General features: G+C 35.7%; 5 protein-coding genes across 8 annotated transcripts in view; 2 read left to right on the top strand and 3 right to left on the bottom strand.

Moving 5' to 3' along the window:
• Nucleotides 1-26,120, bottom strand: part of pip4p2 (phosphatidylinositol-4,5-bisphosphate 4-phosphatase 2) — a 236,446-nt gene that overhangs the window by 55,010 nt on the left and 155,316 nt on the right. The window lies entirely within an intron of this gene.
• On the bottom strand, nt 449-5,669 carry gmnn (geminin DNA replication inhibitor). Of its 2 annotated transcripts, none has more exons than XM_087294039.1 (7): nt 5,516-5,669; nt 5,012-5,073; nt 3,165-3,266; nt 2,921-3,077; nt 1,493-1,575; nt 999-1,109; nt 449-914 (listed from the first exon to the last, which is right to left on the bottom strand). In XM_087294039.1, exons 2-7 carry the CDS (start codon nt 5,063-5,065, stop codon nt 696-698), a joined length of 726 nt encoding a protein of 241 aa, XP_087150165.1. In that variant the 5' UTR covers nt 5,066-5,073; nt 5,516-5,669; the 3' UTR covers nt 449-695.
• On the top strand, nt 7,859-10,798 carry zgc:111986. Its single transcript, NM_001020637.1, is given in 5 exon segments — nt 7,859-8,152; nt 8,227-8,403; nt 8,537-8,662; nt 8,791-8,925; nt 10,306-10,798. Coding segments are annotated over 5 exon segments (693 nt in total). The 5' UTR covers nt 7,859-8,023; the 3' UTR covers nt 10,432-10,798.
• acot13 (acyl-CoA thioesterase 13) lies at nt 11,620-25,845 on the bottom strand. Of its 3 annotated transcripts, none has more exons than XM_087294720.1 (4): nt 25,760-25,845; nt 13,993-14,084; nt 13,735-13,919; nt 11,620-11,846 (listed from the first exon to the last, which is right to left on the bottom strand). In XM_087294720.1, exons 2-4 carry the CDS (start codon nt 14,074-14,076, stop codon nt 11,690-11,692), a joined length of 426 nt encoding a protein of 141 aa, XP_087150846.1. In that variant the 5' UTR covers nt 14,077-14,084; nt 25,760-25,845; the 3' UTR covers nt 11,620-11,689. The 3 variants fall into 3 exon arrangements, with proteins under 3 accessions (XP_087150846.1, XP_087150847.1, NP_001074272.2); XM_087294721.1 differs by lacking the exon at nt 25,760-25,845 and adding an exon at nt 14,616-14,734; NM_001080803.2 differs by lacking the exon at nt 25,760-25,845 and having other exon boundaries at nt 13,993-14,160.
• On the top strand, nt 14,994-23,105 carry tdp2b (tyrosyl-DNA phosphodiesterase 2b). Its single transcript, NM_001079703.1, is given in 7 exon segments — nt 14,994-15,122; nt 15,260-15,420; nt 16,780-16,968; nt 17,426-17,517; nt 17,596-17,714; nt 20,504-20,674; nt 22,534-23,105. Coding segments are annotated over 7 exon segments (1,122 nt in total). The 5' UTR covers nt 14,994-15,008; the 3' UTR covers nt 22,810-23,105.

The raw sequence follows: 26,120 nt of genomic DNA, 5'->3' as shown, positions 1-26,120 counted from the left end.
ATTTATTACACTTTCTATGGGAGGCTAAAGATTGACGTATACTTATTACATTAGTCTGCATAAAAGATTATGAATATGAAATGATCATGTTGAAGAAAAAAAAAAAAAAAAGTGGAGGAAATGTTAAGAAATTAATTAAAGTCCATCAATTTCTTTAAATAACCCAAAGATGCCTCTTCTGCTTTAATATATGACATTAGCACAATAGGGCACAGGTGTCAAACTCAAAAGGGCCGCAGCTCTGCACAGTTTAGTTCCAACCCTAATTAAACACACCTGATCAAACTAATTTAGTCCATCAGGCTTGTTTGAAACCTACACGCAAGTGTTGGAACTAAACTGTGCAGGGTTTCGGCCCTCCAGGAATTGAGTTTGACACCCCTGCTTTAGGGCTACATTTAGAAGCAGAGAGAGCACCGATGTATTTCTAAAGCAATGGAAAAGCAAATGTGTACAAAACCGGCGTTTATTTCCATCATATGCACTCAAGTTTACATATGTACACTGGCAGTATACATGCACAACTACAGATAGTGAAAATAAAAGCTCATTTACAGCAAAAGAAAAAAAAAAAAAAAAAAAATATTAAAATAAAAAAAAGGTGCACATTAGTTCTGAAAGGCAAAAGTTAAACATTCATCACTTCAGACCAAACAACTGGTCTATCAAGGCGGTTTTCAGTTCACTTTCTCATGTCAGCTTTCTTCTGTTGCAGAATCGTTGTGTTTTATGGACCGTTCTGGGTTTTCTTCAGTGTCTTGACTTTCATCAGCTTCACCCTCACAGTCATGCTCCTGATCCTCATCTTCATGTTCTTCCTCATCTTCATTTTCATTCTCCAACTCCTCATCTTCAGCATCAAAGGCAATCTCACGCAACTCTTCTAGATTGTCTGGACTTTTTCCAGTTAATCTCTGAGAATGAGGAAGAATTGAGACAGGTTACATCTTAGCAAAGGTGACGCCACTGATAACAGCCGTAGAGAATGAAGCACTCACTTCGATCATGTCTGCCATGTGTTGTACATGCTGCGCCAGTTCCTGCAACTCCTCATTCTCAGTCTTCAGCTGAGCAATCTGTTCGTCTTTGGCTTCAATGTCTTTATGCAACTAATTTGGAAACAGGTGAGCAAAGGCACAATTGAATAACGTTCTTTCCAGAACCTAGAATATGGTAATAACATTCACTTTATTTAATAAACAATCTGTCTTTTATACAAGTTGAACTAAGTGGTGACAACCACAACATCTACACATCTGATTTTCAGAGCAAAGAATTTGGTTTGTCACTTGTTCAGTAGTAATAGGATATTTTAGAGCCAACTAAGGGTGTTATAGAGTGGGTTGATATCTGCTGATAATGCAATGGTTTCTCCATTTCCTGCGATCACACAGGAAGTAACAAAGGCCTTCAGCTCACTCTTAATGCAAAGTCATCCAGCAGCCCAACAGACTAATCATTAGCAAAAGTCAACTTTTAGTGAATAGCTCACCTTTTCATTCTCCTGGAGAACACTGAACAAGGCTTTCCTCCTTTCCTCTGCCACCTCCTTCCAATAGGAGGAACCAGGAGTTTCTGGAAAACAAAGCGCATTTAAAAAAAAAAAAACAATCATCAATAGTTTAACACCTGGAGATGAACTACTAATTTTCACTGATTTCTTATGAGAGTTCATCCCCAAAATCATGTATACACATCCTCATGTGACTCTTAATTTTTATGAGCTTTTTTTGTAGAACACAAGATGTACAGTGGTCTCTCACTATAGCACTGTTCACCTTTCACAGCGGTGTGGATTTTTCCATGTAATTTGACATACTTTTTCTCCTACAACGCATTGTTCTGCGTCCTGACTGGCTGCAGACCATTGTCAATCAATCTCCTCCGCGTTGCGTCGCCTGTACAGTATGCGTTCAGCTTGCCATATTGAAAATCTCTGATCGCTAGCTGTGACTCTGAAGTGCTGTACTGCATGTTTGCTAGTTATCTTCCCACAATGTTGACTAAACATTCTGCACCATCAAAGGCACCTGCATGCAGTAGTACCCAATAGGCAGAGGAAGATGCTATAATAAAAAAAAAAAAAAAAGTTGAACATCTGGAAATGCTAAAGAAATGTAGAAGTTACGCGGCTGTAGGGTGCGTAACACAAGTGTATAAAGTGTGTAGTGATGGGTTTTATAGCTATAATTGTTGAAAAAAAATGGTCAAGAGGAGAGAAAAAAAAATTAAAAGAGGGGCTTTAACCCAATGTGTTAAAGGAATAAACAATAGATGTCTATTCAATGATACAAATTAGACTTGTTCACAAAACTGGAATCTAAAAACGTCTGTGAGTAAAAGCAGTTTCAATAAAAAAAAAAAATAATAATAATAATAATAGTCACCTTTTTTAGGCTGGGAGAGGAAAAAACAAAAAATAAAAAAGCGGGCCTAACTTCTTATAATAAAATTAGTTGTCCCTCCAAACTTGACAAAAATCAAACAAACAAAACACCTCATTTGATTTAGTTTTTTTTTTTTAGGAACGAGGATCTTTTTGAGAGAGCAGCTGCTCCAGACAATTCTGGAGGTAACAAACAGAGACACAATTTCCCAAAGGTATTTTAAAATGACCAAACAGTTGAGGTGTTTCACAATGTGGTTAAGAGTTTGTCCATTAAATGACATCCTATCACACCTTTATGTTTATACTGAAATTTATTCGATAAATATGTTTCCATAGTGTATGCACTCTTTTTGAGGAGAATTTAATTTATTTACTCAATTTATGCACGTCTTGGCATTTCCATTAAGCTTTCTTTTAATGGAGATGTTCCAAAATTAGCAGAAATGGGTAGATGGAAACATGGATAATGATGAATTTGGCATTAACTGGGCCATCATTCAAATGAGTCCAATTAAACATCTGACTGGTTACCTTTGATCATGAGCTCATAGGCCTCTTGTGTGACCCCCTCAGGCTGGTTTTCATTTTCTGCATTTGTGGATTTGACAGCCACCTCTGCTTTGACTCTCTTTGAACCCTTAACTTGCTCGGCGCTCCACATCTTCCTTTTGGCCACTGCTTTACCATTCTGAACACAGAAAAGTTCATTTTAAACATTTAAGAAGCACGAGATGACAAAATCCAGAAAACAGCACCGCCACCGCTAAAAATATACCTCAATTATACGACCAAGGTTTTTGTTTACAGCAGAGGGCTGAAGCACCTGAAGCGTCCTCCTCCCCATTCCTGCTCCAGATGTTGGCGCTACCAGGAATTTCTGAGAAAACAAACAGTTAGCCTTAATCTCAGGTGTCACAACAACAAAACGAGACTGAAAATAAAGGCTTATTTCGGTGAGAATGAGTCAAGCAACTATCCAACACAGTTACAGGCTCCATTCACCTGCCTCAACAGTCATTCTTCTCTTCTTACACTTGTTAAGCTGGCAGTGAGAGATGACAAGCAAGGTTTCTGAGCAACTCCACATATCAGCGTTCTAACAAAGCGTGGGAAAGGGGCAGGACGCGCATCAGCTGCATGCCGAAAACACCTCCAATTCCCACGGGCAGCGATTGGACCGCTGACATTATTATCTGACTGAAACATTCTTTAACCTGTAATTACTGTGGGAACTCGCCACTGAAGTCTCCTTATGACCAACTGCAAGTTTAGAGTTGGTTAATGTTTTCACTTGAACCATACAGGTGGCAGACGGATGCACGGTTACTGGCTTTCAACACACTGCCAATGATTAATACGTAGACCGAGGAGGGTCTCCGCTCAGTTTGTTCTAAATGGGAAACTTGACTAAAGTTGAAAATAAGCAATTTGATGACATTTGATAAAGCTGGCCGTTTTAGGGTGTTAAAATTTGTAATTTGAGTTCCTGGTTTTATAATAATAATAATAATAATAATAATAATACACATGTAGCTCATGTTTACTTGGATGTTCACATTAATAATCAACAGTGGAGAGAATAAAACTAATAAATGCAATGTCATGTGTAGGGCTAAACGTTGTACATGCACAGATGTGGTATTTTTAATCAATTGAGAACTAAGGGCTTGTAAAAATAAAAATAAGCAAAATTCTGTCCTTTTCTAGACAATCTCATCCAGTTTAAACAGACAATCATGTATCCATAATGTCAAACACTACCAATATTTGTTCAGTGGTTTTTGTCTGCTTGTTTGGTGTGCATAAACTATCGTAATCAAAAATGGCTAACTGTAAACTACCTTAGCCAACTTAAATCTGGAATTACTTGTATGGTTACAATTTTGAAGAGGCTAATAAGGATTTATTAATCAAACTATGTGAATGGTGGATTATCTGAAACATTCATTAACCCACAATCATCTAATGGAACACTAGAGCCTTTAAACAACAACATACTTAAATCTAAATCTGGCAGTTTTAGGATGTTAGAATTTGAGTTTGTTTGGTTAATAAAAAATTAAAAATAAAAAGCAACATGTAGCTGTGGTTTACTTGGATGTTCACAAATGTCAACAGTAGAGATGATTAATTTTTTTTAAGTGTCAATGTCATGTGCAGGGCTAAACGTTCTTGTACAGGTGTAAATGTGATATTAGTCAGCTGAGAACTTAAAGGGCTTGTAAAATACATAAATATGCAACATTCTGTCCTTTTTACTCTTTTCTTGACATCTCATACAGTTTAAATCAGTCGAACCCTGCAAATTTTTGTTTAGGGTTTTTTGTCAGCTAGTGTGGGATGTAAAAATCACAATCATTATCTTCATCTAAAATGGTTTACTTTTAACTACTTTAGTTAACTGAAACAATCTGGAATTACTTCTATGGTCACAATTTTAAAGATGCTAATAAGAGTCTATTAATTAATCTATGGAAATGGGAGATTCTCTGAAACACTCACAAACCCCCAATCATCTAATGGAACACTAGAGCCTCCAAACGACAACATTCTTAAATTTAAAGGTTAACAGGCTCTGATCTTATCTCGGCTTAGCTGATCTAATTAAGTTCAGTCACATACCTTGATGTTTTCAGACGGGTTTTCTGCATTCTTTGGTCTTCTGATGGAACTCATACTTGCACCTGGAAAGTTACATTTCAGTAATTCAGTAATAGTTTTGATCGGAACACGTAACGTTATCCAAAGTCCAGAAGAAACGAGTAGTCTTCACTTTTCTTGCCACCTTACTTGGGGTACACTTAATGCTGCTTATGCACACCCGATTGTCTATTTATAGTTTTCTCAAAGTAACGTTACACACTGGATTTGAAAAAGCGCTAAAATAAAATATGAAACAATTTCTTCACAGAGTAAAATTAATAATTTGACCCATTAGTTAACGTGAGAAGATAATTAACCAGACGTTAAACATAACAAACCCTACAGGTATAATGAACACTACTCACAAAGTTACATAAACTTTAAGAATAATACACTAAAAATATTAAATTGTAAAAACAAAATCCAAGTAGGCCTCACAGTCTGTTCCCATACATGTCGAACTATATATAATGTTACGCTTACATTTACAAGCACGTTGCGGATCTTAAACTGAACGTTAAGCAGTAATAACTTATCGAAAGCAAAAACAAAACAAGATATTTAAAGCTAACACTTACTTAATTCACAATACACTCGCTCGCTTCACAAAAACATACACAGAGCAGCACTAGTTTGTGTGTAAAGAGCGCGCCACTGGCTTAAGTACTGCCCTTCTGTCGTCACGTGACGCCGGAATTCGCGCGTACTGAGACTGCGTGACATAAACAAACAGAGCAGTCTCGTTATTTTCATCATTTTTTTTATTTTCAGCAATAAATTATTAACATTTAACATCTATTGTCAAAACATCGAGTATGACTAAAACTGAAAAAAGCATAGCTGAATTTTGTGATGGTGTATTGATTTTATATTTGTTGCTTATTACTATATAACTGAATGTTAATAAATTAAATTTCTGAATATAATAATTTAACCAAGAGATATATCGTGTCCGTTCATATACTCCAAAGTATCTATGCCAAAGTTTTGAACCTTTGCCTAGAGAGGGTTACATTTTTAAACACAAAAGTTTAAACCCAAATATAATCATACATCTATCTAGTATAACATTATACAATTAAAATGCAATTTTAGAAATTATCTAAATTATTTAAAGTATTTATTAATTTCAAATTGACATTATTATTAATTTGAATACAATTTGTATTTATTTGTTTTTATCAAATGTACATGCAATTATCTATCTTTTTAATGGCATATTTGGGTCAAATATGTTTTTAAATATTAGATTATTTCATCAAATTTGTTTGTATTTGTGTTTATTAATTATTTTAAAGTAATAATTTTGCATATTTATGCTTTTCTTCAAACATTAAATTCGAAACCCCCTGATTTAGCAGTATTATAGACATTAATATACATGGTTGTGTGGTAATTATTAAGTGATTTAAAACAGAAAAATTACGGAGTATTATATAAAGATTGGGTTGTGCACAAACACAAAAACGCATGCGTCTAAATAAAACGTGTCTCACCAACACTCCCCTACATAATAAATCTAGCTGACAGCAGCGCGCGCTCCTCCTCTGTCACATGTGCACAGCTGCGTGACGCGCATCGGCCATTTTGAGTTGTTTGTTCAGCGAGGAGCGCTTGTTATTTTCCAGACAAACGCAGATCAAAGTCCGCAACAGCCGAAAGAGTCGCTCGAAAGACATTTCACCCTTTCCTTCCAGCATTATGGGTCCACCGCGATGCAGATCCCGCCGTCTGTTACCTGAGAGAACGGAGGATTTCGGTCGGTTTGTCAGTTTATCTTGACATGGCATATACGGGTGTGTGACGACTGTAGAAAAGCTCGAAAACAAACGGGAGACCATCAAGCTAAACCTCCGTCGGGGATCGATCATCCATCCGGGGCGGGTTTTTTTGTACTGAGACCGGTGTATTAAGACGTGTTAGCATTGTTTTGCGGTACTTGCTCGGGTCGCGACGGGCTTGGAAATCCAATCGAGAAACAAAATGAAGAGAAACAATAGTTAGCCAGTTAGCAAGCCACGCATCGAAGCCAAGTGTCTACTAGCGTCGCGGAAACAAATTCGAAAACAGGCAAAAACAAAATGTAACAGTCGGTTTATTGATCAATACTAGCTTTTGAATGCTCTCGTAGATTTTATACTGGATATAAAAGAGATGTAGCTCCCTTCAGCCAGGTTATCAGTCGGTTGTTGAGTGTGTATTCAGCTTAGCTAGCATTAGTTTGCTAGCCAGCCACAAAATAAAAGCCTCACAATGAAACTCAACCGTGGCAGGAGAGCTCGTGGGCCCATTTTATGCCCTTAAACCCCAAGATGTCTATCAAACTCTGCGTTCTTACTCCGTGCCAAGATCTCATGGCATCTACATTTCTCTGCCATGGTTGTCTTTCTCACCTGTCATTCAGATGTGCTTTTGTGAGACCGTTTATACAAAGACATGGATACAAGCAAGAATCAATCCTGGAAGAGACTTTGCAAAGTCAAATCTATTGGTCAGCTTTTTAGATAACTTTAAGTAAGATTTCTCTATCTAAATCCAGGGATCTGTCCCCTCACACATACACGGACGCACACACAAAATTGTCAGTATGGATTTTCAGTGTAGCAGGCATTTGTGTTTCCTGTCTTTTGTTCAGTGATACAATACAGACTCTCATTTAAAAAAAGACTAACCAGGTCGTGTTATATGAGTGATTTCTTTTAGTTTACCCTTAGCCTTGACTTGATGTTTTAAAAAATGGTGTAACGCATCAAAACTTAGACAAGTGCAAACTTACTTGGCCCAAGTGCACTACCGATATTGATTAAAAATGAGTTGATTTGATTATTGCTAACTTTCTTTAACTCAAATTGGTATGTAGTGCTTGGTTATAGCTTCTTTAGTTTTTAAAAGGGTTTGAAAACAAAATAGTCTACAGTCGAGACAATAAAAAGTGAAAGAAATATTTAATAAAAAAAAGTCTGCATAAGGAAAATAGTACTGTCCGTAAAAATGGGTGACCCAAATTCTCGACGGAATCAAACACGAAACCGACTCCGTGCCCAGCTACGGAAGAAACGGGAATCTCTGGCTGATCAGTTTGACTTCAAGATCTACATTGCCTTTGTATTTAAGGAAAAGGTATGTACATCTAAACGATATGAATTTGTTTGAAAAATGGACTGGCGTGGTTCTAATATCTCACTTTTTTGCAGAAAAAGAAGTCCGCACTCTTTGAAGTAGCTGAGGTTGTACCTGTGATGACCAACAACTATGAGGAAAATATCCTTAAAGGCGTGAAGGATTCGAGCTACTCCTTGGAGAGTTCTTTAGAGCTTCTCCAGAAAGATGTGGTGCAGTTACACGCGCTGCGTTACCAGTCGATGCGTAGAGTAAGTGTCCACACAAATGCTGTGCACTTTCAGCATAGGCAGTTAAAGTTTAAACCGCCATCGTAATTGTCTGTGTTGTCTAACTACACCATATCATGTCATTTGAGATCATTTTGTTTCTAAATTTGTCCAGGATGTGATAGGTTGTACCCAGGAGATGGACTTTATCCTCTGGCCCCGCAACGATATTGAGAAAGTTGTCTGTCTCCTGTTCTCCAGATGGAAAGGGGCTGAACATGAACCATTCAGGCCTGTTCAGGTATGTGTATGTAATACTTGTTAAAAGTTTAAACACTACATATTCATACTAGTGCTGAATAAATTGATAAAGTAATGGCGTAGGGTTTAATCAGATTCTAATTGGTTATACTTTATAACTTTCCACAGGCCAAGTTCGAGTTTCATCATGGAGACTATGAAAAGCAGTTTTTGCATGCTGTTGGCCGGAAGGACAAGGCTGGGATGGTTTTGAACAACCCCAATCAGTCTGTCTTTCTCTTCATGGACAGACAGCATTTACAGGTTGGTCAAGTAAATCATGAAAGTGTAAATGGTCAGTGGATAATTTGTAGATAAGTTTGAATATTGACACGTCTGATATGCTTTTTACTTACCTAACAGAACAAGTAGCCTCATAAAAATGTTAGTAATAAAAAATAACAAGGGAAGCACCAAAACTTCAGTGAGGCTGATAATATATTGAAAGTTTTCAGTTGAGGTCTTCAAGTTTTCCTGTGTGAAAGAGAATCTTGTGAGGACATCAAAACGTATGAATACAACAGAACACACAAACTCACTAAAAATACTATAGAATTTTCACATTATGATTTTATATTTATAAAACAACAAAGAGTGGTGTTTTATGGATAATCATTAAGCTGACATGGCATTAAATAAAATGTGTCATCATGAACAATAATTTTTAAGATTTTGACCTAAAATGATGCATAAGATGGCCATCACAAAGGCAAAATTGCAATAATAATTGGTACATTTGCTTGGTTTTGTTTCAAAACGGCTTTTTATAATGATCTCGCTCCAATCTCCATTCACACTATATAGCATAAACCTACATAAAATATACACATAACCCATAAAATTGCCACTTACTACTAGGCATGCACAGATTTTGCGACCATCTGTACTTTGTCTACTGGTTGTGTAATGGTCATATGAGAGGGGCTTGACGAATTAGAATGACACAATAGTCCAAAAGACCAGTCATTAAGTAATTGCGGATTCCTGTGTCTGTTTTCAATAGTTTGAATTTTAATTAATCTAGAAAATTATTGTTTCTGAACTAAAGCAGGGTCTTTGGGGTTTTTAAAAGGCTTTATTTTAGTGGACACCATTATCTTAACTAGACTAATGCTTTTAAAAGTGTAAACACACTAGTGTGAACGGCACCTTATTCTTAAGCCCCGCTGAATAATGTTGCTAAACTTGCATTACTCTAATTTTTTTACAGTATACTAAAGGTATTTATAGATTCTGTTGTTCTGTCAATACAAATATAAAATAATCCAATAATACATGTTTGGCTTGTAATGACCATAATTTGATTATTAGTTAATTTGTAACAGACCATTTCAATGTGGTGTCATTGGCCCATGATCATTTCCTGCATGTTGTCCGTATTTCATAGCTGTAACAAGAGGCAATTTAATCACACATTCACATTAATAGCACTATCATAACATTATTTATCAGTATGTGGAACTTTTTGCATTCTCTGAAACTATGGAAAATAAAAATGTTAAACGAAATACGCAAGGACCGTTATTATTGTTTACATTCATCAAAATGGTCTACAGGCTTCATAACCCCCAAATATTTTAGCATTATGTAGTATTTAAATACAACTCGTTTTTAAATGTTTATTTATTAATTTTTTCCCCCCAGACTCCAAAAACCAAGCTCACAGTTTTCAAGTTGTGCAGCCTCTGTCTCTACCTGCCACAGGACCAGCTCACCTGTTGGGGAGTGGGAGACATCGAGGACCACCTCCGTCCATACATGCCTGACTAGGAGAAACGCACGGAAGACACCCCTCAAGGCCTCGAAGCAAGTTGTCCTTATCTACACATCCCTCAGTTGAATAGAATTGAACTTGTGCTTGGAACTCTCCTTTTTGTTAACCACTCATTTTCATCTTGAGATTAATTTAGCTCCCTTTCCTGTTTTTTTGTTTTGTTTGTTCCTGTTTCCGTTTTTTGTTTTTTTAAATCCCTCACCAAACAATCTTGGTTTGGCTCATCCCATCTCCCCCCTCCCTCTTTGATCAGTTTTTATTTTGAATCTGCATGAACATTGATTTTGAGTGGTTGTTCTCTTGGAGCCGCACTGTCAACAATACCAGTCACTGAAGGAACTCTTCACATTAAGAAAAAAAAAACAAAGAAAAAAATATGAGAATAAACAATGACAGAAGTCTCTCACATGAGTTGGACTGGTTTTAACATCGCTGTCATGAGGGATAGTTAAGATGTCTCTTATTTTGAGTAGGGATTTCATGAGTAACGACAATCGGTGACAGAGGACAAAAGAGCCTGGGTTGTCTTCCAAGGCTTTTGTTTTAATATTTCAAGGCGAATACTTAATTCATTTGGTGTAGGCATTGCTTCTCATTCAGTTCCTGCCTTAGTTTTTGCTGGACATTTGTTTAATTTGAGTGTCATTCCTTGCCTATATTATGTTTTCTCATTTCTGGAGGAGTTGTGCCCGATGGGGACGGAGGTGAAGAGTGTGATTTTTATATCCTAGACATAAATTGTCTGTTGGAGGAATTCTGATGCTGTGTTTTTCTTGGGATGCTAATTGTCAACAGTCGAGCTTTTCATGCACTATATACATATGAGCTACTGACACCAGATGTACACATTGGTGGTGGGTTATGTGATGGGAGACTGACGCTTTTGTACCTAATGAGAAATTTCATTTGGAGAAACTTGAAATGGATCATTATGGATTTATTTCTTCTTTTATATAGACCACCCTGCTCTTAGAGTACTAAATATTGCAGTGCTTGGGACTTGGTATCTGTAAGCCATCCTTTTCGGTTCATATGGCATAAAATCTTTAATTTTTTTTCCCTCCCTTTTGAAATTCTAAGTTCACGTTGAAGGGGAAAGTGGGTCTTTTGTCTTTATTTTGATGTACCCATTGTTTGAATAATTCTGTTGAAATAAACACTGCTGAACATATCCTAACACGGTGTAACATAATTTGATGCCAGACTTTATTACGTAACATTAAGGCAGACATAATATACAGGGCATGTGCGTAATTAGCTGCCGAGGTGTTTTGTGTGTCTTCCCTGAGCGATGAGTTTTCCGTTGGCCTTGTTGGTGAGATCTACTGTTGCGAATGCCAGAGTCCGTCCTTGTTTTAAAACCTGTGCAGTGATCAGGATGTCTTCTCCAATTTTAGCGGCATTCATATATCTGTTCAAATCAAAACAAATGAAAGAAAATGAGCAGTCTGTCCACATAATGAAGTAGAAAATTGGCTATTTTTTGCATTATTTTAATTTAAATCCAAGTAAAATTTCTACATTTCTCTATAGAGACATCATTAACAGGCTTCGCTGCAAAAATAAAAAAATCAACATTTGCACCATTGCAAGGGAAGAAATACAATGAGATATATATATACATAGCTAATGTTTTTCAGCCAATGATGGTCATCCGATGAGAGCTTTATGTGACTTTTCAATTTTATAAGGTTACTTTTACAGCATCAATGTTGAAATGTAATTCAAATATAATCCGTTAAATAGACTTCAGCATCTATTTGGTTGTTAATATAAAAAGAGACGAAAGACCCAGGTGCCGTCATTAGTAGCAAGCTAGCACTGAAACTCCATTAAAAATATTGGGGTAAATATAATTTCCATATTTTAAATACATTTTGTGGGAAAATAGATTTTAATGGAGTGCTTCTTGTTAAGACTGAGACCCACTTTATATTGCATCTCAGCCAGGCAGTGAAGATCATTTATTTATTTGCTTTTGGTTTAAGCTGAAAAATCGTACATGTAGTTATGGATTGTTTAGCATTTACACTAAATAAACTGGCCAAAATTACCACTATATATAATTGAACTTGATTAAATTTCTTGCATAGTTTTATTGTAGTTTTATTTGTATACTTCTATTTTAATAAAATATAACACAATTGTCAACAAGCAACTATTAAAAATGTATTTATTAGTGAATAATTCAAGAGATTTTTTACAACTGCAATCTTAAACCAGTAATGAAATGTTAAATCAGGGAAATCTCAATCTCTCTTATAAAACAAACAAAGAAATAAAGATTCTCACCTCATCCAGAATCATTCAGCTCTAGGTCCTTTTATAAGGTCACTAATATGTTCATCCAATCTAGCACCAAATACACTTTCTCTCCAAATAAGTAAATTAACCCTGGGATTAGGAATGTACACAGTTTGTCTGTTGAGTCTTAAATTTCAAAAACACAATTTTAGGCCTTAAAAGTCTAAATTAGCCTAAATATTGCCTTGCATCATTTGCAGCTGGAAGGGCATGCCCTGCTTAAAACATATGGCAGAGTAGTTGGCAGTTCATTCCACTGTGGTGACCCCTGATAAATCAGGGACTAAGTTGAAGAAAAATGAATAAACGTAAAGCTACCTAATCAATCCAACACTCATCCAATCAACAACAATACATCTCAATCAAACTTTTAGCCAAACTATATTCATAACCAATATCATAACCATCTGTTGTGTTTTTAAAGAGTTTTTTTTTCTATACAGCTAGGGTCTGCTTCTTTTGATAGAAAATTTTAAATAAGTACATTAAATACAAGAAATACCTCATTAGAATTAGTTTTTTGATGGGGCAAGTATATATTTTTTCTGATTGGCCATTAAAAAAAATCCTTGGCTTACAGTCCTGTATAAGTCTGAGTTTTCTTCTTCGTGGTCTTTAAAAGTGTTAGATTTAACTTGGTGAAACCTGCAGAAACCCTGGTACAGAGAGAGGATTAAATGGTAAACCTGAGTAAATGATGACAAGTGTCAAATGTGAAGCAAAACAACCCAGGGTTCAGTTTACCACAGGGTTACATTCAGAATGTGTGAACAGTAATATTAGTACTTCAACTCTTAAACCTATGAGTCCACATTTATTTTTAATTTTAATATAACAATAGTATTTAAACATACTATTTCTTGACATTATTAAGCTATATTCCAATTTTGGATCGTTGTTGGTGAGTGTATAACTAATAATATGTTGCCCAAGACGTCCCTGCACATGTGACGGTAGCAGAGATGCAGTTTTCCTGTACAGTGAGACAGACTCACGTTATGTTCATGTCCACACTGACTCCAGGAGCTCCTCTCTCACTGTACATGATGGCCATGGTGGAGATCATGTCCACGAGCGTGGCTGTCATTCCTCCGTGAAGAGTTCCCCCTCTGTTCGTGTGCTGCTCCTCCACCTTCATCTCACACACCACCTTACCGGGAGCCGCAGACAGAACCTCCACCTGCTCACAATATCAACTCAATATCACTGTGTCTGGTCTGGCAGGACCCTCAAGGAGAACCACAAACACTCACCTTACTTAAAACCCGGTCAAACCCAGGACTGTCCGCCATCGCTCTGAAGATCTGTTTGACTGCATTCAGCGTTAATGAAGCCATTACTGATTCTAGCATTAAGTAACAAAACACAGAGAAGGACAAGTTCACTATTGTAAACCGCTTGAAAGCTGGCCCAAGTTATACAAAATAAGAGTTTTGTTATTTTTTCGTCTTTGAACCCCTTAATTAAAAAATATATATATCTTATAATAGAAAATAAAGATTGTATACAAGTGTTTTAAAATTGCACTGCGTTCTTCTCAAACTAATTTCTAAGCGATTTGTAAGATGTGATGAACATTCGGCTTTTAGTTTGAAATAATGGATCTTTTCATTCATCCATCGGAGTCGGATCTTTGTAACGAACCCGCTGAACCGGTTTACGAAACGATCTGAATCAATCGGTGAAATAGAAAATCGATAATATTGTAACGGTGTTCGCGGACAAAGGCACTTGAATTAAATAACGTTTTCCATGTAGGTCATAAATATCGTCTAATTTATTTGCGACATCATGTCTACATTAAACCGAACTGCAAAACAAAGTGAATAATACATATTATTCGTGCATAAAAAGTTTAGAGAATGTTGTGTATTACCTCGATTGGCTATGCGCCACAATAATACAAGTGGTGCTTGCTATAAAAAGAATCAGTGAATCGTTTTACTGTTCAAAAGAATCGAGTCTTTCTGCACTACAGTTAAATTCTTCCGGAAAGCCTCTACTTGAACAACAATTTAGCAGAAACTCTATGAGCGCCCTTTTTGTGTGTGAAAATCAAACAAATAATACTTTAATAACTTATACAATTTATAGGGATTTTGAAGCAAGCCCAGAAGCTGTAAGATAATGTTAGTTTTGATTTTTCTTAGTATTTTTCACGGTTTCCACCCGGAATATTTTTTTGGCTGTACACGCTCACAGCCCGCCGTTATATTGAACTGTGAACATGTCCAACACTGTTTTGTCTGGTAATCAAACCGATCAACAAATGTCTGCTCTGGAGGAATCCAGGACGAGACTTTGTGATCAGTTTGCCTTTGTATCTGGATCGGACAGCGCCGTGGCACAGTGCTATCTAGCAGAAAATGAGTGGGACATGGAGGTTTGTCAGTAGGAACTTAACGTTACTTTACTCATCCTATCAACTCAGTTTATGGTTAAAAATTGAGTAAATTGTTCGTCGTTTTCCATATGTAAAACATTGCTGTTTTTTTCAATTGTGTTTGTGTATTTTGCCAGAGAGCTTTAAATTCTTTCTTTGAGGCTCATATGGATTCAGTCTTCGATGAGGAAGCAGAGAAAACTGAAGTGACTGGGAATAAGAGAAAAGATGTGAATTCTTCTGACACTGCTGAAGCTTCAGGGACGAAGAAGAAATTGAAGACGGACAATGCGGATTGGTATTGTCTCCATATTTATTTAGTATCAAACACTGCATTTGCAATGAATGTGAGTCATAAATAAATAAAAAATACATTCTAAAACAAACTAAACATTAAAATGATACAATTAAAGTGTGTCACGTTTAAGTTGTAAAATATAAAAGGTGTTTTACTGTTATTTACAGAAGTGATTGACTAAGTGGTATATATTGTGTAATGTATCAATAAATATCATGGTAAAGTTGGGTTTATATTCGCACATTTGTTTATTTAATGCTCTCTACACTGTTTACCACGCTAATCTGAATACTTGGCGTGAACTTGCATGAAAGAATGTCTTTAAAACAACATTAACACCATTTAATTGACAGTGAACAATGTTTTATTTTGATGGTCATTGGCTGCTATTATGATTTCCCTTTTTAGAATTCGTCAGAAATGCTTTTTTGAAATAATATTATTAAGGAGAAAGTCTGATTGAGGTAAAGTTGATTTTATATTTTCAGAAATTAGAAAAAAGTCTGAATGTGCGAATATATAACCAACTTTACCTCAATTTAATAAATCCTGTCATGTATATTTAGAACAAAAATCAATAACGGCACATTAAAATACTTACTTTATCCCTACTTAAAGGGATAGTTCACTCAAAAATGACATTTCTGTTTTCATATTATTCACCCTTTAACTCTTACTTGAGTTTCTTACTACTAGTAAAAACTAAGAAAATTATTTTGAAGAAAGCTGATCATTGGTATCCATTGATTCCATAGTATGTTATTCATGCTATGGAAAGGGTACTATCAGTCTGTTCAAAATGTCTACTTTTGTCTTCTCAGAAAAAAGACCCTCATTTATCTGCCCTCACTCCGGTGTCTCTCTTCCCAAATTTAGACAGACAGAAAAACTCTTTCCAACACATGAGATGTGGGGGAATGCTGCTTTATTCCATGCCACATTGAGTATGTTGAAAAAGAGTGTAATTACATTAAACGATATGCACACAATGAGCTATGCTTACCTATGTAGTATTTACATAACATTAATATCTGAGATAGTGTATAAATACAAACAGATAATAAGCTTACAGACAATGCTTCTACAGATGATGAGTGGATTGTAAGTGTCTTCCTGTAAGGTGTTCTTTTTAAATGAGGCAATACATTGATTATAGCTGTCAGAATGTTTCTATAGCAACAACAATTTAAAAGAAGCTCAATGACTTGGCGTTAACTTATGGTTTCTAAATATTAATATTTAGTAGATGATCCAGCACACTCATAAAGTCATGAACTCACTTTTGTAAATTTAATTTGATCCAGACAACAACATGTGATCTCATATTTGACCCAGTTTTTCCTTTTTTTTTGTGTACAGCATTGACTTGACAGCAGAGGAGCCCACCTGCTCTATTACTGTAAACTCTAAAGAAAATCAGGCTGAAAATGGCACAGCCAAATCTGAAGTGGAGGACAGCAAGCTATCCATCATCAGCTGGAATGTGGACGGTTTGGACACATTAAATCTTGCAGAACGTGCCAGGGGCTTGTGCTCATATCTAGCTCTGTAAGTTGATTACAGATGTCTTTTATTTTATAAATGAGACAGTACTGGAGTTTGGCTTGATATCTTCACAATTGGCAGGGTTGGATCAGTTAAGCAAAATCTGGTGTAATTTCTCAGTTGGTGAAGTTTGTCTGAAGTGTGACCACTAACAGAAACATTGGTGCATAACAAATAAGTAAACTGAGATCACTTAAGAAAAAAGGATGGGCCTCAGACCACTTCTAAATGAACTCTGGTGTAGTTTGACTGAAATATGAACACAACACGGACCAAATACTTGTAAACAAACCAAAAACAGGACTATTTTCAGCTATTAAAAGAACAGAATGCTCATTCAGACTAGTTTTTACAGTATTTAGTACAGGATTTTTTTTTTATCCAGACTAAATGAGCCAGGAAAACTGAATTACTAGTGTGAACTTACCCTTAGTTTCTATTTATGTGTTTATTTTTATAGATACACACCAGATGTGGTTTTTCTTCAAGAGCTCATTCCAGCTTATGTTCAGTATCTTAAGAAACGTGCCGTCAGCTACTTGTTTTTTGAAGGTAAGTGAACATTCTCTGTGCTCAGGGACGTGTTTTATGTACAAGGAGTTTGAGTTTTTTGTTTTTTTCCCATTATAGGGAGCGATGATGGATACTTTACCGGGATAATGTTAAGGAAATCAAGAGTAAAATTTTTGGAAAGCGAGATCATCTGCTTTCCAACAACACAAATGATGAGGAATCTGCTCATTGCTCAGGTGAGTTTGTGTTGGTCAAACACCACAGGTTCACTTCTTAATGGAACCAGAGCTGAACTCTTTATTCAAAAATACAATAAAAATGTAAATAATTAGATTTTTTTTTAAAATTACAATCAAAAAACGGATATCTCTTAGAAATGATTTAGTCTCCTTTGATAAGTCATTAATCCAGTCTTCAGTGCATAATAATATGCTGATATGGTGTTCAAGAAACATCTTGGCTTATTACATAAGTTCAAAACAGTTGTGCTTCTTTAAAGGGTTAGTTCACGCAAAATGAAAATTGTTATAAATTCATACTCCATAGACAACTAGGCTCTCAAGTCCCCAGAACAGACCATATCCATTTAGTGGTTTATTCTGAACATTATCAAGCTATGAGAATACATTTGTGTGCACCATAAAACAAAAAAAACAACTATTCAACAGTTTAGTCCTCTCAGTGTCAGTACCCAGATAGCAAAGAATTCTGGACCAGATTCGGCATAAATCTGGCACAGCAAGCATTCATCCGGCACTGGTATACAGCGTGTGGGTCAAACATGGCCCTGGTTTGGCAGAGGTGGCACCGTCTTTAAGGCGGCACACAATACTTGGGCCAGATGTTAATAACTGTGGGCCATGTAAGTTTGGCCTGTCTTAACCCACATTTCAAATACATTTTAATTATTTTCAAATAAAGAAAAAAAGTCTACCAATCAGGTGGCTTCGAGAAAAAGCATACCCATAGCACAACTAAAGGGCAATAATTCATGGGTTTATCAATTTCATTACAGTCATGACTCACCAATATATATGGCTCAGTTATGGGTTTTTAACTTGGCTGAGACTTGGCCCAGATATGGTCCACGTTTGGCCCTTGTCTTGGTCCAGACAAAGGAAAAGTCGATTGTGTGGGCCATAGGGTTGTAACGGTATGAATTTTTTACGGTATGATAATCGTCTAAAACAATACCACGGTTTGACGGTTTCGCGGTATACGGTATGTTACAAATGTTACAAAATAATAGAACAGTGAAGCAAATTTGACTTTTTCCAAATAATATATTTTCAGTTACTATAAACAACACCACTTACAATGAACAAATAAAAAATAAGAAAATAATAAATAATGTGTCAAAGTCCAAATAAAGTCCAAATAAACATGGTGCAAATCCTCAGGAAAAAAATAGATATAAATATTTACTATACAATAAATAGTTACATAACGAAACTAGATTCAATATGGAACATCCTTAGGTTTTATGTGCCAGCATGGATATGGTTGTCTGTGGATATGGATTTGGATATGGTTGTCTGCAATGCAGACAAACAGCTGCACCTTCATTTGTGTCTTTTGAAAACAGCAAGAGCAGCAGTTCGTCTTTGCTGTGTCACTGTTTTGTCATGTTTCTGTGCTGCTTTGCATGCAAAAGTACTTAGTATGAAAATTATTTCATGCAAAACTTTTTTTTTTGCGTTTCATTTAGCCGCGCATAAATGTATGCCTATCTCTCATTCCGTGTTGTTCATAAAGCTCATGTTGGTCCACAAACAAAAGCGAAACCTATGCTTATTGGTTGTGATATAGCGAGTTTGAACCAATCTGGGCATGGAGGAGGGACAATGCATCAATGTATCGTGTCTGGTTTGTCCGGAGACACAGTGACGAGCGTTTCTTTGTCAAATCAGCGTTGTCAAATTTTGATGACGTAACCGCACTGATTCCGGAGCCTCTGAAAGTCCGCGAATGTTTTGTGCATACAGCACTGGAAAGCTGAGACTCTCTTCTTTATGCCAATCTTTGAATTGTATGAATCGGATCAGCGGATCAAAAGTTATTAAACATTTAAGAGCAATACTTATTTTTAGCCGCGGGCGGCTGTCTCGGTCTTTAAGGGTTAAAACCGTTGATATGCAATTGTTCATGGTATGATAATCGTGCACGTTCAAATCGTGGTAGACCGTCATACCGGTATATTGTTACAACCCTAGTGGGCCAGAGGTAAGCCAGAGATATTTTGCTATGTGGGTATATTGTGCATGTTCTTGAGCACTATGCAGTGATCTATAGGCCCACCCGGAATTTGCACTCGCAGAATTGCACAGATTTTCCGCAGATTTTTAGCCCATCATTAATTCTGTTTGTTTACTTGAGTAAATGTGTGTAAATCTATATTTATTTAGTTTTTTATTTAATTACAGTAATATTATTGACTAATGTGAAAATGTTCATTTGAATTATGTACAATGCAGTTTGTACCGTAATATTTTCTGTCTTTTACTAGATATATTATATGAGAAACTTGCTTTATTTACCAATTAAAGTAAATCTAGTTAGATTTGCATTTTAAACATTAAATAAAAGTTAAAAATCTATATTTTTTATTTCATATATTAAAGTAAATAATTCCGCAGAAATCTGCAGATCTTTACCAAAATTCTTGCAGAAATAGCAAAAAATGTCCGCAGATTCCGTCTGACCCTATGTATAACATATAGCAATAACCTAATTTTAACAAACACTTTATTATATTTATTTAAATATATATTTATAGTGTGTGAACTGAGATTTCTTTTGAAAGAAAAATCTTCTGAAACTTAATAAATGTCTGCACTGTCACTTGTGATCAATATCATGCTATAGAATTGCTAAAAAAAAAAAAAATAGTTTCTTTAACAAAAAGGGTACTTACTCCAAACCTGTGAACAGTAGTGAATGTATACATGAACCTTTATTTTGTAGGTTGTTGTGCACACGTTAATTTCTCCTTCTATTTTTATTTTTGAATGTTTCATTTTTTTAGGTGACTTTCTCAGGTCAGAAGCTATACTTGATGACATCCCATTTAGAAAGCTGTAAAAACCAATCCCAGGAGAGAACGAAACAATTGCGGGTTGTGCTTCAAAAGATTAAGGAAGCGCCAGAAGATGCCATTGTCATTTTTGCAGGTGACACAAATCTCAGAGACGCAGAGGTAAATTGCATTCTTTAATAATTACATTTATGGACGAAATCAGTGAATATGCGTCATAAATGGCTTTTTTCACACCTATTTGGATACCTTAAAATATGACAAAGCAGTGGCATTGACATATAAACCTGTCTGATTTTGACTATTTTGAATTACAATATAAAAAACACAAGCAAACATCAGAAGACTCCAGATTTACTGGTGCAAACAGTATGTTTTGAAACACTGGTCTAACACTGACAGTAGCTCCAAATATAGTTGAAATCAAAATTATTCACCCTCCTGTGAATTTTGTTTTCTAGTTCAATTTTCCAAATGATGTTAAACAGAGCAAAGAATTTTTCACAGTATGTCTGATAATATTTTTTCTTTTGGAGAAAGTCTAATTTGTTTTATTTTAGCTAGAATAAAAGTAGTTTAAACCTAAAAAAAAAATTTTTTTAAAGGTGCAGTATGTAAGGTTGACTCCCAGTGGTTGAACTAGGTATTGCACTCCTGAATCAAAACAAACGCAACCGCAGGTTGCCAGATTGAGGACAGGAGCGAGTGATATAAATCATGTAATCATATCATTATAAAAGCAATGGAACCCGTTAGAAGGAATATTTTCCGTATTAAAAGGAGTTCTTGTCCTAACCAACACCTCAAACTGATATAATAGAAAGGGCTTCTATTTCTTTCAGCCAAAAAACAGAAAACTATGACAATGATCACTTCAGGTACACCTTGTGTGCTTTCTTCAGTGTTAAATGCTAACAATGCGAGTTTGAATGTCTTTATACATGACATTTATTGCCATACTTTTGAAAGCAGCTGCAGATAGTTCACCTCAGATCTTGAAAATAAACTAAACTTTAGAACTAAACACATATGTTAAATAATGTTACATAATGTTAAAGAGGTTTAATATGTATTTATTAGATTATAACCCTTAACATTTGATGAGTGAGTGCATACTCATAAATTTCTGTCGTGTTTCGTCTGGTGCAAACAGCCAAATTGCTTATTACTGCAAATCTAGTTACAATGCTTGTTGTTAGGACACAGGGTTACAATATAACCTGCTCACCTAATGTTTACAGTCGTAATACTTATATAATTTGCTAATTAATAACCTCATGTGTCTGAATCTGCATTTCGGGATCTGCCACTGTCCACTGGAGGTCGCATTTCGGTCACGGACGCATGCTTTCAGAGCCTTTCTGAATGAATGAATGAATGAAATATGCTGTTTTCCACAAAGGCAACCCTGGGGTGCTGAAATAGAATTGCCTAAACTGACAATGGGCAGGTTAAAATTACCAAATTAAAGACCGACATATCCGGCACGGAAAATACATTTTCAAAGCAATAAGGTGAAACTTCAGGATTGTTTTTTAGATAAACAAGAATGTTCACTTGCCATGTTTCTTAAATATTTGCAAACATATTAATGAATTATTATGCTTTAAAAGAGTCGAAAACTTACATACAGCACCTTTAAGGTCATTATTAGCCTCCTTAAGCTATATATTTTTTCGATAATCCACAGAACAAACCACTGTTATACAATTACTTGCCTAATTACCCCAACTTGCCTAGTTACCCTAATAAACATAGTTAAGCCTTTAAATGTAACTTTAAACTGAATACTAGTATCTTGAAAAATATCTAGTCAAATATTATTTACTGTCATCATGGTAAAATAAAAGATAAAATAAATCAGTTATAAGAAATGAGTTATTATCACTATTATGTTAAGAAATGTGTTGAAAAATCTCTCCATTAAACAGAAATTGGGGAATAATATATACAGGGGGGCTAATAATTGACTTCAACTGTATAATAAAGGAATGTTCGTGTGTGTATGTGTGTGTGTGTAGGTGGCCAATGTTGGAGGTTTGCCTGCAGGTGTGTGTGATGTGTGGGAACAGCTGGGCAAACAAGAACACTGCAGGTACACCTGGGACACCAAAGCTAACAGCAATAAGACTGTGCCTTACGTCAGCAGATGTCGCTTCGACCGCATATTCCTGAGGTCTGCTAAAACCCGTCCAGCGGTCACTCCTGACCACATGGCCTTGATTGGAATGGAGAAACTGGACTGCGGTCGTTATACCAGTGATCACTGGGGTATTTACTGCACTTTCAACACATGAAATACCAAAATGACCAACGTCTTCTGTCCAGAAGAGTTGGCTTTATAGAGTGTGCTCAAATCAAAAATAGTTTAAGAGTGCCTACAAAATGCAGACTACAGTTCAGTGTAAGAAACAAAGACAAACAGATACTTGGCTGAATATAAAGTACTGCATTAGGAAACATGAAGAAATGGTTTTAGCATATTCCACACCATCTTTCCAGATGATCCTATATCTTGGATTTAACATAAAAAAATCAAGTGTTTTCTGAATTTAAATGCTTTTATTTGAATAAATGTGATTTGTTGTGGTAACTGGTACAGGTTGTGTGTCCTATATTTACCACAAGTGGTCAGTATTTCCCAAGCATTATGGCTCTTTACGTAAAGATGCTTTTGATGGTCATTGTAATGGAGGCAGTGTATTGATCCTTCTTTGTGCCATAAGATGTCATTTAGTTTAGGCGAAACCAATCTCAGGAACGCAGAAGTGAATAACAGTTAGTAATGCTTTACATTTACTGACTGAATCAGTGAATATGCTTAATAAATACCTCTTTCACACCTATTTGGATACTTTAAAATATGAAATATAAACCTGTCTAATTTTGACTATTTTTAATTACAATATAAAATGACGAAACAAACCACAGAAGACTCCAGATTTGCTGATGTCAACAGTATGTTTTCAAACACTAGTGAGCTCCAAATACAGTTGAAGTCAATATGATTCACCCTCCTGTCAATTTTGTTTCATTCATTCATTTTCTTGTCGGCTTAGTGCCTTTATTAATCCGGGTCACCACAGCGGAATGAACCGCCAACTTATCTAGCAAGTTTTTACACAGCGGATTCCCTTCCAGCCGTAACCCATCTCTGGGAAACATCCACACACTCTAATACACTACGGACAATTTAGCCTACCCAATTCACCTGTACCGCATGTCTTTGGACTGTGGGGGAGACCGGAGCACCCGGAGGAAACCCACATGAACGCAGGGAGAACATGAAAACTCCACACAGAAACACCAACTGAGCCGAGGCTCGAACCAGCGACCCAGTGACCTTCTTGCTGTGAGGTGACAGCAATACCTACTGTGCCACTGCTTCGCCCCGTCAATTTCGTTTTCTTTTTCAAATATTTCCCAAATGATGTTTAACAGAGAAAGGAATTTTCACTGTATTTCTTATAATATTTTTTCTATTGGAGAAAGTCTTTTTTTGTTTGTCTTATTTCTACATACAAACTACAGTCAGTCTTCACAAACTACGTACAATCTCAAATCTATACGTCTAGAAAGAAATCATAATACATTTTGCAAGCTTATTTGTAAACAAATTAGTTCTTGTTGTTTTGCAGTTTTGAATGTAAAGTATTGAAATTTGTATTTAAATAATCCTGAAATCAGTATTTTTTATCACTCTTAGCAATTTAGTTTTTTTCTAATTGTAGCTTGAAATAAGATATCTGATGTGCAACAACAACAAAAAAGCATATTTGTATACAAAATGGTTCTTGTGCATTATGACTAGGCCCACACGGAATCTGTGCGCGCAGAATTCTGCAGATTTTTAGCCCGTCATTAATTCTGTTTATTTACTTGAGTAAATGTGTGTAAATCTGTATTTATTCAGTTTTTTTAATTAATCACAGTAATGTTATTGACTAATATGAAAATGTTCATCTGATTTATGTACAATGCAGTTTGTAAAGTAATATTTTACTTTTAGTAGGTTAGTAGTCTTTTAGCAGTTATATTATTTGGGAGTCCTATATATGAAAATATATGACAATATGGTAAAAATATATTTAATAAATTACAGTTTTAGTTATGATACTCCCAAAATCATTCCACAGAAATCCGCAGATTTTTTGCAAAATTCTCAGCAGAAATAGCAAAAAACGTTTGCAGATTCCGTCTGGCCCTGATTATGACAAATCAGGCTATACTGTTGTGCAAATATTGTGACTCTATTACGTATTACTTGGTTATTTCTTTAAATACCTAAAATGCTAGCTTTAAAATGAAAAGTAGTTTTGTTTTTTAAACAAGTAGTTATTAGTTATCAGCATGCATCAGTATTATTGAGATTGAAATAAGATTAAAAAAAATTTAATTAAGATAAGAAATATGTTTATAGCAACACTTGTGACTGCTTTGGGAAATAACGCTCATCTTAGGTGTCATGGGATGACTGATCGTGAAGGAACATGTAGTCTGACACATTTGTTACCCACGACAAATCAAGATTTTATCAACACAAAATCACATAATCTGACATAGGGACTTTTGTAACCGACAGTAAAAATCGTTTGATCTAACCAGGGCTTAATAGACAGTTTCATATATTGGGACTTTATTTATTGTTTTAGCAGCCATCCGTTATAAAGTGAAAATAATTGAATTATGTAAGTACAGATAGGTCTTAATCCATTATGCCATGCCTTTTGAAAAGCTCTTCTGTAGCTTTCATTTTCAGCATGATAGTAATCCACTATATATAGTGAAATCATATTTGGAGAATGAAAACAGCTGATGAAAGAAACACAGGTAGTCATGAAATGGCCTCCACAGGGTCCAGACCTGAATATTATTGAGTCTGTATGAGAGCACCTGGACATAAAAAGAAAGATATGACACTCTTAACCTTAAGAAGAACTCTGGAAAGTGCTAAAAGAAGCCTGATGTTGCACAGCACATTATTTCAGAAATATTTGGTACATATTTCCAAACTTTTGTTTTTAATAAAGACTGATTGATTATATATTGTGCCAAAGTATCAAAGTATTATTAAAACAGCAGCGTATCTATATTTATCTTAGTTTTAACGTCGCAAGTTCCCTCCAAACACTTGAACTTCCGATGACCCTTGAAAATGCGCTCCACACGTCCGTCATAGTAGAAAAATATACACAAAACGTAAATATATATACTACTACAATGAATATTAAGAAATTGTAACCTTACTTGCTTTACATCCAGCAGAAGTGTATCTTTTCTTCGAATCCAGCGGCGATCGACGACCGTGACGACGTAACTTAATGGAGGACTGCGCGAGAGTTTAGGAAGTGAGAAACGTCACGACGTCCCCCATACGTATTTTAGTGAAGTGGATTCTAAAATTGTCCTTTGTGCTGCAAATATTAGGAGATTTTCACTGTTTTGCTAAGCTTAAAACAATTTAATCACCTTGATATAGACTATGTATGTTTAGGGAGCGTCTACAAAGTTCAACCCAAATTTGAAGAGACTCTCATTAATAAACCTGACTGTAAAGTGTTGGGTCTTCATTATAGCTTACATTTCACGGCTGGCTGTATGACTGTAA

This window comes from Danio rerio, chromosome 19, assembly GCF_052040795.2.
Source record: "Danio rerio strain M-AB ecotype USA chromosome 19, GRCz13ab, whole genome shotgun sequence".
Taxonomy (NCBI): domain Eukaryota; kingdom Metazoa; phylum Chordata; class Actinopteri; order Cypriniformes; family Danionidae; genus Danio; species Danio rerio.
This window is presented reverse-complemented; position numbering and strand designations above follow the sequence as displayed.